The sequence below is a fragment of the Ascaphus truei genome, chromosome 12 (genome assembly GCF_040206685.1).
Source record: "Ascaphus truei isolate aAscTru1 chromosome 12, aAscTru1.hap1, whole genome shotgun sequence".
NCBI lineage: Eukaryota > Metazoa > Chordata > Amphibia > Anura > Ascaphidae > Ascaphus > Ascaphus truei.
Window position 1 is genome coordinate 39,458,534 of NC_134494.1, and position 17,373 is coordinate 39,475,906.

General features: G+C 45.0%; 1 protein-coding gene across 2 annotated transcripts in view; it reads left to right on the forward strand.

Annotated features, from left to right (window-relative positions):
• Positions 1-16,452, forward strand: part of SYT9 (synaptotagmin 9) — a 100,639-nt gene extending 84,187 nt beyond the window's left edge. The window contains exons 4-7 of one of the 2 annotated variants that reach the window (XR_012787608.1): positions 3,625-3,745; positions 6,625-6,796; positions 10,413-10,537; positions 15,670-15,685. Coding sequence is in view for 1 of the 2 variants with exons in the window: in XM_075567378.1 (XP_075423493.1) it covers positions 3,625-3,745; positions 6,625-6,796; positions 10,408-10,537; positions 15,670-15,741 (495 nt within the window). In the remaining variant the exon portion in view is untranslated. Of the gene's footprint in view, positions 1-3,624; positions 3,746-6,624; positions 6,797-10,407; positions 10,538-15,669 lie in introns of both variants that reach the window. The other variant, XM_075567378.1, reaches the window with a different exon arrangement.
• The last annotated feature ends 921 nt before the right edge of the window (positions 16,453-17,373 follow it).

Here is a 17,373-nt window from a genome sequence, read left to right on the forward strand (position 1 = left end):
GTGATCCACTGCTCCCGCTCTTTCTTCTGCTGATCATAATCGGCATCAAAGGGAGCGGTCTTTTCGTTTCGTGCCAAGTTCAGGCACCCCCAGCATTCTTGGGGTGTTTCGGTTCGGGTTCCCCGTAAGAGATGTCTTCCTCTTTATTGGACTGGAAGGGCCACTCTTCCGTGGTGTAGGGTTCATTACAGGAACGCTGCATCTTGTCCTCCATTTTGGGGCTCTCAGGTGTAGTTTTCTTCCTGACCTCAGGAGGCGCTATTGCAGCTGTTGCCACTGTATTTGCTAGAACCCCCAATTGTGGTAGTCCTACAGGTGGGCATATTTTGCTTGTAGAGGTCGTAGCTCTCACAGGCATCACTGTAGACCTTTTCTTTCTTGGATAAGTTTTACAATATCAGCAATACTGTGCACGCATTATCTCTCATCAGGTATACAGGATGTGCAGTTGCTAGGTAAAAACGTCTATTTGCTTTACACCATTTACTTGCTAGGTATAATCTCTCATTAGGTATGCTGAATGTGTAGTTGCTAGGAAAAACTTCTGTTTGCTTTACACCATTTACTTGCTAGGTGCAATCTCTCTGCTTCAGCCAAATAATGTGATTTTCTGCTTGAGTTCAGTCTCAACTTTGGGTATTATGACATTCACTCTTCACACTTTGGGATACCTTTTACACAGTTCAGCAATTCCTTTTTTTCTAGTAGGCAATTTTACCCTCAGCACTTGTTTACTGAAAATTCCCCTGCTTCAGCACAGTCTTGCATCAATTTTCAAATTTTTCTGCATATACTCCATTCACAACTGTAATCCTATGCGGTGTGGCAGCCTTTAGTTGCAGAATCAGTATCGCTCATGGGTCACCATCTGTATTCACTGCTTCAGCTAAACATTTGAAAATAACAAACGCCTATCCCTTTCAAGGGCTAACTCACTTCTTGAACCCTGACTATGGCTGGATGGCAAACTCCTTATTTCAATGACCATATTACACTTTATTGTGATAGACAAATAAGGTTTACCTGCTTCAGCAGTCTTTCTCTCTCTCCTCTTGGGATTCGGGGAAAAGAGTCCATCTGTGGTTTTGTAAGTTTCAGTGCAGTGGTTTGTATCACTTTAACTCTGGTCTCTGCTGCATGAGATTTTTTTTTTTTTTTTTAAGTTGCTCAGACTGTTTGTAGGAAAAAAGCATAAAAAAAAATTTACAGAAAAAATCTCCGGTCCTTTCTCACTTCAAACACCACCTCTCGTCCCACTTCGGACACCATATGTAGGCGGACGCTCACAGAGGTATGCAAGGGAGAATGATTATAGTGAAATTAAATAAGCCTTTTATTGCGCATGTTTCCTTAATATCAGGAAACCATCCAAACAAGGGGTAAACAAAGCTTCTATTCACTTGGGAGTATTTTTAGTGAAATACTATGCAATTCACCACTCCCTTTAGATAAGATAAGCATGTCTCCCAGCCCCAAACATATAGCATGAAATAAGCAGATATAAAAAGTCTCATAAATGAAAGTCTTATCTGTTCCTTGTGGTTTGGAGTGAAAATCTTCTCTGTTCCTGCGTTGCTACCTTTCCTCGGGTTTTGTCAGCATTCAGGTTTAGAAGTTTCCTCTGTGTCTTGAAAGCACCTCTGCTGTTTCTTCTGGCAGGGCTCAAGACTGTTTGTCTCCAAGTTCAGCTCAGGTGTGATCTAAGGAGTCTCACTTCCTGTCTCAAAAGACAGGCTTTTCTAAGCCATCTAATCAGGCAGGTGGTGTTTGTTAATTGACTACCAGCAGTTAACCACCTCACTGCTGGATTAGAGGCACATTACCTGAACAGATATAACTCCCCTGTTACACCCATCCCCCAATAAATATTAAAAAAACACCTACTCCCCTAATACATATTAAAAAGCCTCCCACTCCCCCAATACATTTTAAAAAGCCCCCCCAATACATATTAAAAAGACCCCCACCCCCTAATACATATAAACAAGACCCCCACTCCCCCAATACATATAAACAAGACCCCCACTCCCCCAATACATATAAACAAGACCCCACACCCCCAATACATATTTTTATAAAACAGACTTACCTTGTGGATGGTCTGCGAGGGGGCTGTCCGGACGGCATTGCAATGTCCTCTCGCGGCCAGGCCCCGGCTCTCCCCAGCTGCCTGCTTGTCTCTATCCCTCTGTCCCATGCCGAGCTGGCGCACGCCGGATGTTAGGCCAAGCCTACTTCCGGCGTGCTGACGTCACAGAGGCCCCTCAGCATGGGACAGTGACAGAGGCCTGCAGGCATCTGAGAGAGAGAGCCGGGGGCCCAGCCGCGAGAGGACCGGCAGCCGAGCATAGCCTGAAGTTGGGGCAAACTTGCGCCACCAGGCCCCCCCAGCCAGTGGGCCCAGGACCTTCTATCCCCCCCCCCCCCCTGTCGGCGGCCCTGACTACCGGGAGGAACATCACCTATGCAGAGGTTAATGTAGGTTACTTTTATTTATGCGTTTATACCATTTCAATTAGAAACATTCTTTTTATTTTTAGCACCTTTTTGTCCTGTTTGTGGTGGTCCTGCCTCTTTAATTCCTGGAGATCCTGAGACAGTTCTGAAGGGACAGCAGCATCTGTAATGTTAATTATGTGTAGCAAGAACAAAGGAATGTATTTAGGACTGTCAGGTCACATTCTCACTGCTTAAACAGAAATATACAGGAGTGATTTTCAAATCATTATATGGGTGGAGCATTTTCTATGCAAATCCGGTTAACAATTGATGTGATTAGTGTGTATAAATCCCCATGCACTCCATTGGAAAACCAATTTCAGCAGAAGATGCAGAACTTCACTTGGCTGAAGTGTATCCAGTGTATTGTTTATCATAGTTAAAGTACTACCTTTTTAGGAAATTATAGGTAGATTATAGAAAACCTATTATGATAACTAGATTTCTGATATTCAGTACTGTGAGATAATTCAGGGATTCCCAACTCCTAGTCCTCAAAAAAAACCCAACAGGTCAGCTTTTAAGGATATCCCGGCTTCAGTACAGTCAAAATGACTGAGCCACCGGTGCTGAAGCAGGGGTATCCTTAATACCTGACCTGTTGGGGAAGGGGGTCTTGAGGACTAGAGTTAAACCATGACAAATGTATCCAGCAGTATATATAAACATCAGTCTTAAATGGTAACCAGTCTTCTTAAAGCATATACTATTGACTGGTTAACCTGAAGTCTTTCAGAATTTGTATGATAATGACTTTCAGTTGTTACTTTAGCTAGGAGGGCAAATTCATTCTAAAGAAATACATTCTTGCAATGTCACCTAATGAACCCAAAGGAAAAAAGGCACCGACAAAGGTTAACAATGTTCCAAACGATAGAAAGCCTCTTGCTACTGTAGCAAATGATGCACATTGGAAAGAACTTTTAACCATTCAATGCAGAACTAATAATATTCTAAAATGAACATACTTTAAAATTAGTTGAACTGTACTTAAATTGCATTGATCACTTAAAATTTGATTAGTATTATTTGGACTGCATTTGCAGTTAAAGAGCAGATTCTATTTTTGTAAACCACAAATATATATACCTTGTGTTTACTTTCAAAATCTTGACGGCTTGATAGGATAACGTGGATCTTGGAGACTTGATGTTTTCGCTCTGCTATCTTCCGACTGCGGGAAGACTCACTATTACCATCATAAAGGCAAGAAATCTCAAGGCAATGGATATAACCGGAGCTTCAGGTAAGAAAGTTTCCAGCTGCCAGATCTTTAATTAGACACCTTTTTGTTTTTACGAAAAGCTAAAGTTTCAGACGAAACACAACATATTAATCATGGGACAGGAAATAATCAACCGAGGGAATAACATATTGTATAGGTGGAAGAGCAGAAACATGTATGCCATCCCCTCGAGAGCTCACAAAAGAAAAGCTATTCTCTCCATAGCGCTCCCACTTCTGACACCTTGCAGGATACAAGCGTGAATACAGTATACAGTGTCAGTGTCCGTTAGGACAGAAAAGCATTAGATATAAATCACATAAAACATGAAGGGTCTTCATATCAAAGTCTCCGAAGATTAGTTCAAAAGTCAAGAAAGTCAGATTTGTCAACAAACTCAGCTGGATTTTAGTTGTTTTTCTGCACTGACGTTATACTGGTTTTGAAGCCAGGGGAGACTGCTGATTGGTACAGATAAATAAGGATTACAGGCCTGGTTGACACACGCCAGAGCTGCTGGGTGGCAGGGATAGTGTAACATTATATGGGGCAGCGTTACCTGTGAAGAAACGCAGCCATAATCCCTGCCTCACGCTGTTCTGCAGTTAGTGAAGGAGAGATGTACTAGAGATGGGAAGAACCGTGAGCCAAGTTTGTGACTGTGGCAAACGCTGGACGTTCGCCGCTCATGAAAACTCCGCAAACGTACAAAATGTCACTAAAAGTACATTTCCCATAGAAAACTATACGATGTTGCCAATTTCCGTCAATATACTCTTAGCAAAAAATCACAAAGGTGGGAAATGTTAATACAGGCCCACAGCATGAAAAACACACGCAACATCTTTATGCTGATAAAAAGAAAGTTGTCTTCCAGCGCGTGGTCTTATTGCTCTTTTCCTTCCGTATATGTAAAACAAAGAACACACCACAAACAAGTGGTATAATAGGCGTCCACAATCAAATTCTTATCTATAGAGAAGTAGAGAACTTAGCACTTGCCTGTGTGTGGTTCCCGTAGTGTGTGCTCCTCTATGTTCTTTCTGCTGTTGCCATGCAGGCTCCTTCTCTCTCCTCCAGCAGCTGAAGCTTCTCTCCCGCAGGCACCAAAAAGCACTGACTCTCCCCAGCACTGCTCCTACCACACCTCCTCTCTGACCTCACACTTCCACCTGAAGAAGGCTGGGAGCTGTAGTCCTCGGACCTCAAGTTTGTTACGTTCTCTACTTCTCTATAGATAAGAATTTGATTGTCGACGCCTATTATACCACTTGTTTGTGGTGTGTTCTTTGATTTACATATATGGAAGGAAAAGAGCAATAAGACCACCCGCTGTAAGACAACTTTCTTTTTCCCGATATCATATATAAGGAGGAGTTTGATTGACCTCCTGGGACACCAGCTGCGGGACTCAAAGTAATTATTGCATTTGTCAAATAGGATTGGCGCCACTCCATTATCCTTTATTGTATGCTGATTAAAAGGGCTTTGCGAAACATCATATTCTCGTGTGAATATCTTCGTGCACGTCCCTTTCACAGAGTACTTACCTTGTTCAACTATACTTCCAAATATCAGCCGATGAAACATTAGAACAGCCCAGCGGATAGGATGTTAATGGCTGAATCCCCAAAAGGTCTCGGCTTCATACAGTACAAACGAATCGTACATGTAAAGATCCCAATGGCTGATTTCAGCTGATTTCTCATTGGCTGATTTCAGTAAAGACGTTTCAGTCCCATTTGATACATTTGCACCATGCAGTGCAGTTTCTGCGGGATCCTGTTTATGTTTCCATGCTACATAGCTCGTTTCCCCTGTGCCATTAAAGCAGGGGCGGCCAACTCCAGTCCTCAAGGGCCACCAACAGGCCAGCTATTAGGGATAAGGAGACAGGAAACACAGAGTGCACCAAAGGTAGGTAAAAGATGTATTATGCAGTACGAGTATAAACAAGTACTGCTGCGGCCAAGTTTATTCGAGCATTTGCCCGTTCTTGGCCGCAGCAGTAGCCTGGCGCGCGCCCGAGGGTGACGGGCGCGCGCCGAAGCAGCGGAAGAGCGCCCTCCGATCGGGGCGCTCTCCCTACCGCTGCCGGGTCCGCCGGGTCCCCCGGAACCCCCTGCCGCTGTCACCCACATCGCGGGACACCAGGGCTCCCTCGGGTAGCCCTGGACGCGCGTGCAGGGGGCGCAGGCTCCCGAAGACGCGTGACAGCGCGTCTATGACGCGCGGCACGCCGAGGGGCGGCCACTAGCAAGCCGGGAAATCTCCCGGCTTGCGGATCTGGCCGCACTGCAATTAAGTGTGTCGGCAGTGTAGAGACTTACATGTAATGTAGCTGCATTTCAGCGGATTCAGATAAAATATGCCCGTGTTGCCAAATACCGAGTCCAGGTGGAGTAGGGAGCAGAGTGAGTGTTGCGCTGAAAATCCCGCGCGCTGGGATCAGCTCCGACTCGATGATACTTGCGGGTTCAAAAGTCTCACATGCACTTTGTGAGTGTGCGTCTCACTCGCTCACAGCTTCTTCCGATGGTGGATCTCCCAATGCCCAAATGCACAGGACGCAGGAGGGTGGGGGGGGGGGGGGCTGGTACCACAACGCATTTCACACTATGCAGTGCTTCGTCGGTTGTAGGGATATCTCTGCTTCAGCATTGGTGGCTTAATCAGTGGCTCAGTCCTATGCTGAAGCAGGGATATCCAGAAAACCTGACCTGTTGGTGGCCCTTGGGGACTGGAGTTGGCCGCCCCTGCATTAGATGATTGCACATTCCCCAGATTACAAAAAAAAAACATATTTAGCTGGTGTCTTGTGGGGGTGATTTTGGGAAACGTGCTTTTCTTCATGAAAAAGTACTAAAATACTAACCCGTATTTCCTTCTGATCCTCACAGATCCCTATGTCAAAGTTTCTTTAATGTGTGATGGGAGAAGGCTGAAGAAAAGGAAAACATCCACAAAGAGAAATACCTTAAATCCAGTTTACAATGAAGCCATAGTTTTTGATGTTCCTCCAGAAAGTATCGATCAAATAAGTTTATTAATAGCTGTTATGGACTACGACCGGTGAGCTATTAGCATGCATTAGATACAATTGCCCGCCCCCCCCTGCCCCCCCCCCCCCCAAACTCCCAGGACGTGCAATGATCGTTTTCTAACATTATTCTAACATATTCATGTTTCTCTTGTATTTATCATCACATCTGTTACAGACCGTACCTACTTACTCATAATGTCTCAGTCATCCGGTTACTGCGAAATGTTTGAACAAAAAGAAAATACTTAGGGGCCTGTTCTATCTAGTACGTAGGTCTGAAGTGTCGCTTCTAAAGAGCCCTTTCCAATCGGATTGGCATACTTTGGTATTCTGTAAGCTTTTCTCGCATGTCCAATCTGTGTCTAAAAGGCTTCTTCAGAACCGGTTTCACTCCGGCTCTGCTAATCCGACCGGTGTGTCAAAAAGCCCCAAACTCCATTTTTTTTTTTAAACTAAACCTGCTATTCTTGTAGTTCTGTTAGTGCCTTCTATAAACGCGCATTTTTTTCACGCCACCTCAGGGAGGGAGGGGGGGGGGGTGAGATTAGTATTGCGAGTCACATGCAGAGCCGGAAATATGGGTTTGGCTGAGAGAGCAAAACCCTTAAGTCAGACTGGGGGTGGAGTTAGCACCCCCTCCTCTTCCAAAGCAAGTGCAACCCACGCGTTTTGGCTGTTAAACCGGGCGGTTTGTTACTTCTTTTTTTATTTTTAGAAGTGGCTTAAAAGAAGCAGTTTACAATAGAGAATAAATAGCAAATGTCCCAGAATCGCTCCAAGGAGTAACTGATGCTACTAATTGTACACATATGCGTACTACAAACAGTCCAGGAAAATTACTGCACAAATAAGTTCATGAACACACTCCCGTCCAGTGTCCCACTGATGAATAAGTAATATGAACACCCCACTTGTGCCGTGTAACGTGACTATCCCACGGGTAGGGGCTGTGATGTGGTAGGGAGGAAACGAAGCAGCGGTACTGCCGTGTCCCCTGCCAGGGAACCATAAACGGCTAAGTATGCCGCAACCCTCCTCCACTGCCCTCACTAACCCGGTGTCACACACGGCCAAGATCCCCACCACACAAGGAGAAGGGGGGGGGGAAGACGAGAGTAATGACTCACAATCTTGACGCGCCGGGTCTCCGATCAAACGATGACGTAGGGCTCCTCTGATCCGGAAGTGTTGCAAAGCGTGCTCCAGCCCAGAGAAAATAGACAAAAATAGGGTAGTCAGGCGGTTCACTGCTGCCGTTGGGGTATGTCATACCCCAACGGCAGCAGTGAACCGCCTGACTATCCTATTTTTACAATAGAGAATAAGGTTTGTTCCTCACATTTCATTCCGCTACTTCTGTACATACCGAATGTGCTACAGCAGCAACCACTGGAATGGCGGAAGTAGTAACATTCTTATAATGTATGCTGCGTATCGGGGGGTTTATCTTCTTACAATTTGAACTTGACATTCCCTGTGGGTAATGCAATTTCAGTTTGCTCAATATGTGTGAATAGCACCAAAACAATTTCAAATGTTCCAAATTTTTTCATGCGCAGTTCTCTCTGGGCCGCTGCAGAACTGAGAAGGGTTCATATCGGTGAGGGAAACGGCAGCCGATAACAAAATGGAAATACCATTTATTTTTGTCAATGAGAAGAGGGGATTAAGTTTAAGCTCAAAACTAAACATAGAGGAGCCCACCGCTCAGCACACAGTAGCTACCTAATTGGGCTTGGTGAGTGCATCTAAGGGAAATTGGAGAGCAAAAAGGGGAAGGGAACACGCAGTGGGGTAGAAGAAGAAAGCCCCTTTATCAATGCAAAACCACTGCGGGTTCCCGTCCCCTTTTTGCTTTATAGCTGCAGACCAAGCAATATCCTACATGTGTATTTCTTTTTTATAAATCAGTTCTGTACTATGAGAACACAAAAATCACCAGGCGCTCCTGAGGGTGTTTCCGGTGTGATATAAATACAATAAAAATCAGTATAATAGAAAAGAGGAAGGAAATATACAACCAGTGCTCAAATGCAGCTCAACCTTCAGTGGATCTTCCTTGTCTGCGTCACACTGCGGACACCACGGGTTTCTAATTTCACAGGAAACAAGGGCTCAAGAGAAAGAAAATTAGAAACCCGTGGTGTCCGCAGTGTGACGCAGTGTGACGCTGACGCTGTCACGTGTAGCGGAAGACTGAGTGAGAGGTTCTAACCCGGAAGTCCTGTGATGTGTAGCAGTGGAGGAATCGCCCGCGCAGCCTGACCCCCCTGCAACAGCTTCATCACCCTCAGGTTTTTCACCGCACACAACGGACCCCGACTGTATTCTATTCATTCTGCCTTTATTTGGGGCTTTCTTGTAAGTCCCCATTGCATCTGTGTGCTCCATGACGTGTGCTCACTAAATCTCTTTTTGTCTTCATATTTTGTGCCTGCCATTCATTGCTTATTCCCCTTGTTTCCTTCCCCAGTCACAAGCTATTTATCACCTTACAATACAGTGTTGCACTATCACCTGTGTTATGCTTTCTCCTTTCATGTCTACCTTGGTGTACTGCGCTCCCTGACTCCTCAACACTGTACTATGAGAAAATACTTGTAGCATTTTTTTTACAAAAATAATCATTTTTAAAGAAATTTTTCATGTACTATAATGTAACAAGCATTTTTTGTTTCTATAGCAACCATTTACAAAGTCACATCCCGTTCCTCTTCTGAAACAGGCTCTGGCACACCTCTTTTATTGAGCCCTGCCCTCTCTCTAGCAGTGCACCAATTGTATCTAGTGACTGTCTGGTCACATGATTTTCCCCACAGTACTTTGCATCTTTGGTTCTCTTCTGCTGCACTGACAACCATATTGTGAACCCCCAAACTAAATATTCGCCGATCGACCACAAGAGAACGGGTCGATCGGCAACTTAGCTAATTACTTATCAGTGTGTGGATTGTATTGATGCACATATTTAAAGGGGAAAAAATTGAATGAAAAAAACAACAGAAGCTTGGACTGCTGCTTTAAGTTCAAACCAGTGATGTATCGGGTACCCGGCCTACCCAGCCATATTTAAAGTACACGGAAATTAACCAGAACCAGCCCAGGGAGCTGGGACCCGGTGCCGGGTAATTCCCGTTCTGCTCTGCTCCCTCGGTCCTCCTCTTGGAGAATAGCAGGAACAGAGCAGCAGAAGACTTAGTTGCAGCGGAGGGTGAGGAGGACCGCGGTGGAGGGTAAGGAGGACCACGGCGACATCCTGGTGGCGATGGGAGCAGCAGAAGACATCCTTCAGGTGGTGGCAGCAGAGGATGTCATTGTTCAGCAGGTGGGAGCAACGGAAGGCATCCTTCACAGCCGGTGCTGGTGGGAGCAGAGGAACATGTGACCGGCTGTGAAGGATGTCTTCCGCTTCTCCCACCGCCACCAGGATGTCGCCATGGTCCTCCTCACCCTCCACCCCGGTCCTCCTCACCCTCTGCCGCCGGCTGCACGTAAGTCAAAACTACCCGGCCGGTAATTTTTTTCCCCAGGTCTTCGGTCATTTTTGGGACCCAATACAACACTAGTTCGAACCATTTGCTTTCAGTGTAATTTTTCGATGTAACACTTTTAGAAAAAACATTATGCAACATTTTCACAGTGTAGGTCACAATGAAGTCATCGGTGTTGGTCAAGTTGGCAACGACGCAGGAAGCTTAGGCCGCGAGCATTGGAGCGAGATGTTATCGTACCCTAGAAAACCTGTAGCTCACTGGCATCCACTTACAGAGGTAAGATTTGTCTCATCTGTCAGAAATGGACTGAAATCCTGGCACCAAATTACTTGATTGAATGTAGATACAAAAGGTTATTATCTGCTGCATATACTGTACAGTCTCATAGAAATGTTTCATTTGATGCCATTAGGAGTTAACATAATGTAGCTGTTCTGGGGTCAAAACAGCTGAAATCTACACTACGAGAGACATCCTACGCCTTTCATATATGCATAAATTAAATACTAAAGTGAGGTGTGTGTGTAGATGAATCACTTTCAGTCTTTTGACTAGATTCTGACTGTTCACCCCACAGTAAAATTGACAGAAGTCTTTCTCACCGAGGAATGGAATTTAGACAGGATTATATGCTTGAGTTATTTTTCTTTTTTAATCTATTACAGTTTTCTTTGGTTTGACCACATTTAGGAAATTTGACTCCTAGTGTTTCAGGATTATAGACTTAATACGTTTTTTGCCGTATGAATACACATGTTCGTGTGTGTTGCTATAGAATGTGTTTTTCTCAAATTCATTGCCAGACTCTTAAACAGCTAGTAGTTTTAAACAGTATTCCTCCAGACGAAACTATATATCCATACAGTATGGCAACAATAGAAAGCCATATTCTTATCTGATGGTTTCTATTGGCCACTCACGTAAAACTGGCCCGTCAGCCATCTTGTTCTGAGATGCAGATATTTCAGGAACTACGAGAAGTTCTAGGACGACTCGCCACCGCCAAGGGCAGCTCGCCGCCGTCCCACTGCGAATGTATCCCCTAACCTTACCCCATACCCCAAAAGCCCCGTACATTAACTCCTTACCCTAACACCCAAACCCCTAACGCTAACCTTCACCCTAAAACCCTTAACCCCTTACTCTAAAAATCAAAACCTTAACCCCTTACCCTAAAAAGCTTAACCCATTACCCTAAACCCCCTAAACGTAACCCCTTAATAACTTGCCTTAGCGGCGAGCTGCCCTCGGTGACTGATTGGCGGCGGCGAGTTGGATGTGGTGAGATGTCCCTTTCCGGTACGAGAACCCTGTTGCACTCCCCATAACAAGCATAGTCTAAAAGTTACTGTCGTAAATGTAAATATTATTCCTAGTTATTTTCTCCAATTCATGTATACTGTATAAAGCGTAGGTCCCACGCGACAGTACGAAGACATCTTTATTATTACATAAGATTCTGTTACAAAACTCACTTTATCTCCCTAATAACAACTCATAACATTAGTCATTTCCAGAGCACTGAAACACTTTAATTGGTTATTTCTTTACTTCTACTTCCCATGGTGATTGGAACACTGATGTTTGCAATGAAATCATTCAATCTTAAACGAGGAGTTTAATATATAAAAAATGCCTTGGTATATTGATTTTTATGGGAGTTTGTGAGACAAAATAAGAATTACATTTAACTTCATCATTAAGTCGCTTATCTTGTTTGTGCCTATTGTCAAATATTTAGTAAGAAATTGTGAATGATGAAAACAAACATTTTAAGAGGTTAGATCAAAGAGTGGCTGACAACTTCAAAAGGTATCTAATGCCCATGTTTAATATATTTAGATGGTTTATTATTCATTCAAAGTTTTACCAATAACTAATGTATGTTGTGATGCCCAGACCACATTGTAGCATCTTTTAGTCCCAGATTAAGGCAGGAAATGTAGTATTTCTCTATATGGGGTTTATTTACAGGGATAAATAATACACTACCAGGCCCACCGTCCCTTTAAGTCAAAACAAAACCATAAAATAAACTCCTACTCCTCTTAGGAGACTAACTATACATGCAGCTTCAGCCCTTACTACTTGGATGGACAGCTAAGATGGTTACCACCCCAAAACAGGTACTACTATAGCTGAACATATAAAGTCTCTGAACACAGCAATAAAGTGTTTCACTTATCTGTTACTCCAAGGTTATGGAGCAGACGTCCCTGCTTCAGCATGGTCTCGTGTCCTTCCTTCCTAGGGGAGCCTGGCCCCACGAGAACTCAGAGAATCTCTCCTCTGTAAATCCAATGTTAATGATAGGACATCCCCGCTTCAGCATGGTCTCTCGACCTTCCTTCGTCTTCGTGGGATTAACAACCCAGACAGTCCCAGCAGGCTCCGTGACCACCGTCCAGCAGGTCTAGGGGGGCTGTGCCAGCTTCCACAGCTGGGGAGAAATCTTCTCTGTCCCCTTCTCTGGGACAGCAATCTCTCTCAATGGCAGCTCTCTCTGTCTGCCTTAAAACACTTCCTTGTTCAATCAGGAGTTCAGCCTGCTCAATTAGTTTGCAGCTGCTGCTGGCTTCTCTAGGGAGATTAACTCTCTGTGCATTGGAAAGTGCCATAGCTGCCCTATTCCAGCACCTAAAGGACAGTGATGGTATCACAATGTATAGTACACTCAGGAGAAATACACCACATTTAAATATTAGTCATTTGGATGGATACCTAAAAACCTTGTCTCGCTCAAGGCCATGACGAGAATGTTAAGAACCAATGGCATATAAAAAATACAAGCATGCATCAAGGGTAGTAAATATTTATTATACCATTTCTCTTCTATTAATTATATATACATAGCAAGTTATTCAAATGCCATGGGTAGAGGATCTAGGAGAGAGCTGGAACTTTAGGAGAAGAGAGGACATTAAGTCTAGAAAATCTGAATCCAGACACTTCCAAAAAGATTAGTGTAACCTCTAGGATGTGCGGTTCCTCTGGTCTGAAGATGCTTACTGATACAGCATCTGAAAAAATACATTTTTTAATTCTACAGACAATGAACGTCAGATTGACAAGTGCCACATTGACACTATTCTATGAATCTTTGATGATAATTAAACACAACATAGAATCAAACGCATTCTTTGGTGGTGCTATCTTCTGAGCAACAAAAACCATTACACTTGTCACTGTGATCTGCATTCTGCTTGTCAGTATCACCTGATGTATTCTCTTGTAATGGTTTCACCTTTTCATACACTCTACCATCCCTCTAAGGCGGTGTCCACGCTAGCACTGAGCGCGCCGAGTGCACGGCGCTTGCCGAGTTTAATTCTTGTCATCAGTATCTTCACGTCCCCGCTCACGTGGCGTGCGCACACTCGTGCACGGGCACGTACGCTCTCCAAAGCTTGGCGCTTAGGGAAACAGTTCAATTTTACTTCGGAGTTCAGAGCAGGGTCACATGACCCTGGTCTGACCAATGGGGAGAGAGAGATGGAAGGGAGGGGCTGGAGCAGAGAGAGGTGGAAGGGGAGGCTGGAGCGGGGAGAAGTAGGGGGGAGCGGAGAGAAGTGGGGGGGAGACAAGAGGAAGGGGGAGAGAGAGGAGGGAAGGGGGAGAGAAGAGGGAAGGGGGTGAGAGAGGAGGGAAGGGGAGGTGAGAGAGGAGGGAAGGGGAGGTGAGAGAGGAGGGAAGGGGAGGTGAGAGAGGAGGGAAGGGGTGGTGAAAGAGGAGGAAAGGAAGGGAGAGAGGACGGAAGGGGTGAGAGAGAGGAGGGAAGAGGGAGGGAAGGGGGGGAGAGGAAGGAGGGAAGGGGGAAAGAGAGGAGGGAAGGGGTGAGAGGAGGGAAGGGGTGAGAGGAGGGAAGGGCATGGGAGAGGAGGGAAGAGAGGGAGTGAGAGAGGAGGAAAGGGGAGGAGAGAGAGGAGGGAAGGGGGAGAGAGAGGAGGGAAGGGGGAGGGAGAGGATGGAAGGGGGGAGAGAGAGGAGGGAAGGTGGGAGAGAAAGGAGGGAAGGGGGAGAGAGGAGGGAAGGGGGAGAGAGAGGAGGGAAGGGGGAGAGAGAGGAGGGAAGGGGGAGAGAGAGGAGGGAAGGGGGAGAAAAAGGAGGGAAGAGGGGAGTGCCGCGTCCCTCCGCCTGACCAATTTCCTATCGGCGGTAAAACCTCCTTTATTTTTGTCCTTCTGGCGATATGGCTTTCAGAACTGAGCACGAGTCAAAGGGGTAAATCCACACAGCTCTGTTAATGACTTAACTTCAGTTAACATCTCGTTAAGTGCTAACGGGCGTTAGTGCTAATGATCTGCAGAAGAGGTGTTCCCTGTAACAGCGCCGATCCTCAGAGCGCCGGTATCGTTACTGCAGGGATTTAATGAGACGTTAGTTAGGTCAGAGATTAAGGCGGCGTTACTCACATCCACGCCCCGGAAACAGGTCTGTTACAGGATCTGGGTAAATGTAAGACCCCAGTTAGGTATAATTTAACTATCATACTGTTATTTACAGGGCTCTTTGCTTCTCCTGTCTTCTCTTTTTTGTTACTTTATTTAAACCCCTATTCAGGGTCTGCATGGGAGTAACCCTGCCTTGGGCTTAGATCTGCTTAACGCCATGTTATTCGAAGCTAACACAAGTCAGTGCTAACGTCACATGGCGGTAATCCTGTGCTAATCAGATCGCTGACAGCTGTTGGTTTGGCATACTGTATATTTAGCTGTGTGGATTCCCGTTAAGCTCCAAATAGAAAAAGAAGAGGTTAGACGCACACATATAATATAAAGGTCAACACAAACCATGTATTGGTGAAACAAGACCAAGGGCCTCATGCAGAGAGCAGCGAATTTAAAAATTGGAGAGTTTCAGAAAAAGTAGCTTTAATGGAGAGTTTTATTCTCCATATGCAGAAATGGGCGAAATCCGCTATTTTTAGCATTACTGCATGTGGAGAATTGTAAATGAGGAGATGCGCGCAGCTGAAAGGGAGAGAAAAAAAAATCGCGCATTTTTTTTTTCCCCCTATAGCCGGCTTCTTGCCAACTTTAGTTGGCGGAGAAAATTGACGAAAATCGCGCCAAAAACAGCCGCTAGATGGCGAGCGCGCCTTTCTGAATTTGGATATTTTTCAGACTTGCGAGATGTAGTTTCTCGTCGGCCGCGCGGCGAGATTTTCAATTGGAAAAAAAAAATGGCGCTTTTTTCCAAACTCGCCATTTTCGGCTGTTTTTAGCGCGATTTTCGCCGGAAAATGGCGAGATTGTTCATAGCGCTGCTCTCTGCATGAGGCCCCAAGTGCCCAATGTGTCAATGCCACAAACCGCCCCTTCTTCAATGTTCTCTGACCTCAGTACGTTTGCCATCATAACATGTTTTTCCCAAATTAAACGAATGTTTTTTGTTGTGTTTAAATACAGTGGTCTGCTCAAACTGCCACGGCTGCCAACCACGGGTCGTGCAACTCTCTGAAAGGCCCCCCGTCTCCTTGAAGAAAGACTTATGAAATAGAACCATATCCATTGTAGGAGATCCTGATACAGAACATCAAGAAGCACCGACATCAAGTGCAGCCAGCGCCCTAACGCGCCACAGGGGTCGCGCTGAGATAAGAGGAGACGTGCGTTTTATGTTACTATGCTTTTCTTCTTTGCTGATTTTCCTTTTGGCTAATGCAGACATCTCTAGAATGGGAATGTGTCTTTCGGCTGCATGCTAGTTCCAGTAGTTCCATACAGTATGCTGCCTCTTCACAGTACATCCCTATGTAAGACTTGTGTTGTTTTGCCATAACATTGGTTTATAGCACATACTGTTCACATAGAACTTTATGTTTTCCACTTCTTACTTCTCTTTGTTCTGTTTGATAATCAGTCCTAATAGGTCACTGTTTCATGAGCGTAAAACTCTACCTTGCCTCTGATGATGTTGTTTGCACTGTTAAAGTACCTCACTGCTAGATGAGATTGACTACGAGCACCCGCATCTGGCATTGAAACCGTGTATCCTCATATACAGTAGCGTATTGTAGGTGGTGCATGTTTAATTGTCAATCAAGATAAGAAAGGAAATATACCATTACCGTTTTCCTAGTTTTATATACAGTGTAAATCTTATCAACACAAGTTCAATGTTCTGTGTTTTATTTATATAGGCCCAGTATGTACAAATAATTTTGTTCTTAATAAAATGATGTATTGTAAGTAACAGTGTCATTGGAATTATTTATTTCATTTCCATTTACAATGGGTTCTGGTACAGGACTTGCAGTAAAAACTTATATACTCCCAGTCAATTGCCATGGGGGAGGTTTTTTTTTTCCAGACCATTTCAGCCACAGTACTCCAGCTCCCGGGGGCTTCCATGCTAAGAAAGTGTCGTATTTTGTGCAAAATTGATGCATGGAAATCTAAATTTTTAAGTGAAACTTCTTTGCTGGCGCCTACAGGGTTTTCATGGGGAAAAATCCTCGCGTTGTAACGAAAAACCATAACACAAGTGACGTCACAATAGTAATAGGCACGCGCCGTCACTCGCGCCTGCTGCTTGTTGCTGTCACGCTCACGCATGCGCATAAAAACACTGCCGCTTCTCGCCTCGCATGCGCAGTCAACGCTTGGGAGACAGAGGCACCCACACACACAGACAGACACTCAAGCAGACACACACTGAAGTGCTGACTTCTTTACTACATTTTGGCTTAGTACATAGACCCCTGGTTGGTATCATAGGTCACAGTTAGACTTGTAAAGTGTTCATCCTGTATGCGGTGGCCCCTCTCAGCTGCCAGTCTCCTGCTTGGCTCTTTTTCTCTGTATGAAGAATGGCTGCAAACCGACATAGTGAAGGATGAAGATTTCATAAACGTTCTTGGCCCCTACAGCAGGGGTGGGCAATTATTTTAGCCGACAAGCTTTGGTAAGTTTCGCGGCCCACTTGTACAATCTACATTGTGTGTGGATCGCAACGCTTACCAAAGCTCCCCTCCTCATCAGTTCTCCCCGCCCCAAGGGCTCAATGATACCAAATGCTGCAGGGCGGCAGCGCTATTCTGTGACGTCACCCAGCGCTGCCGCCGAGATGCATAGTGATTATACCAGGGAGCCGGTGGGTAGGAGGCGTGG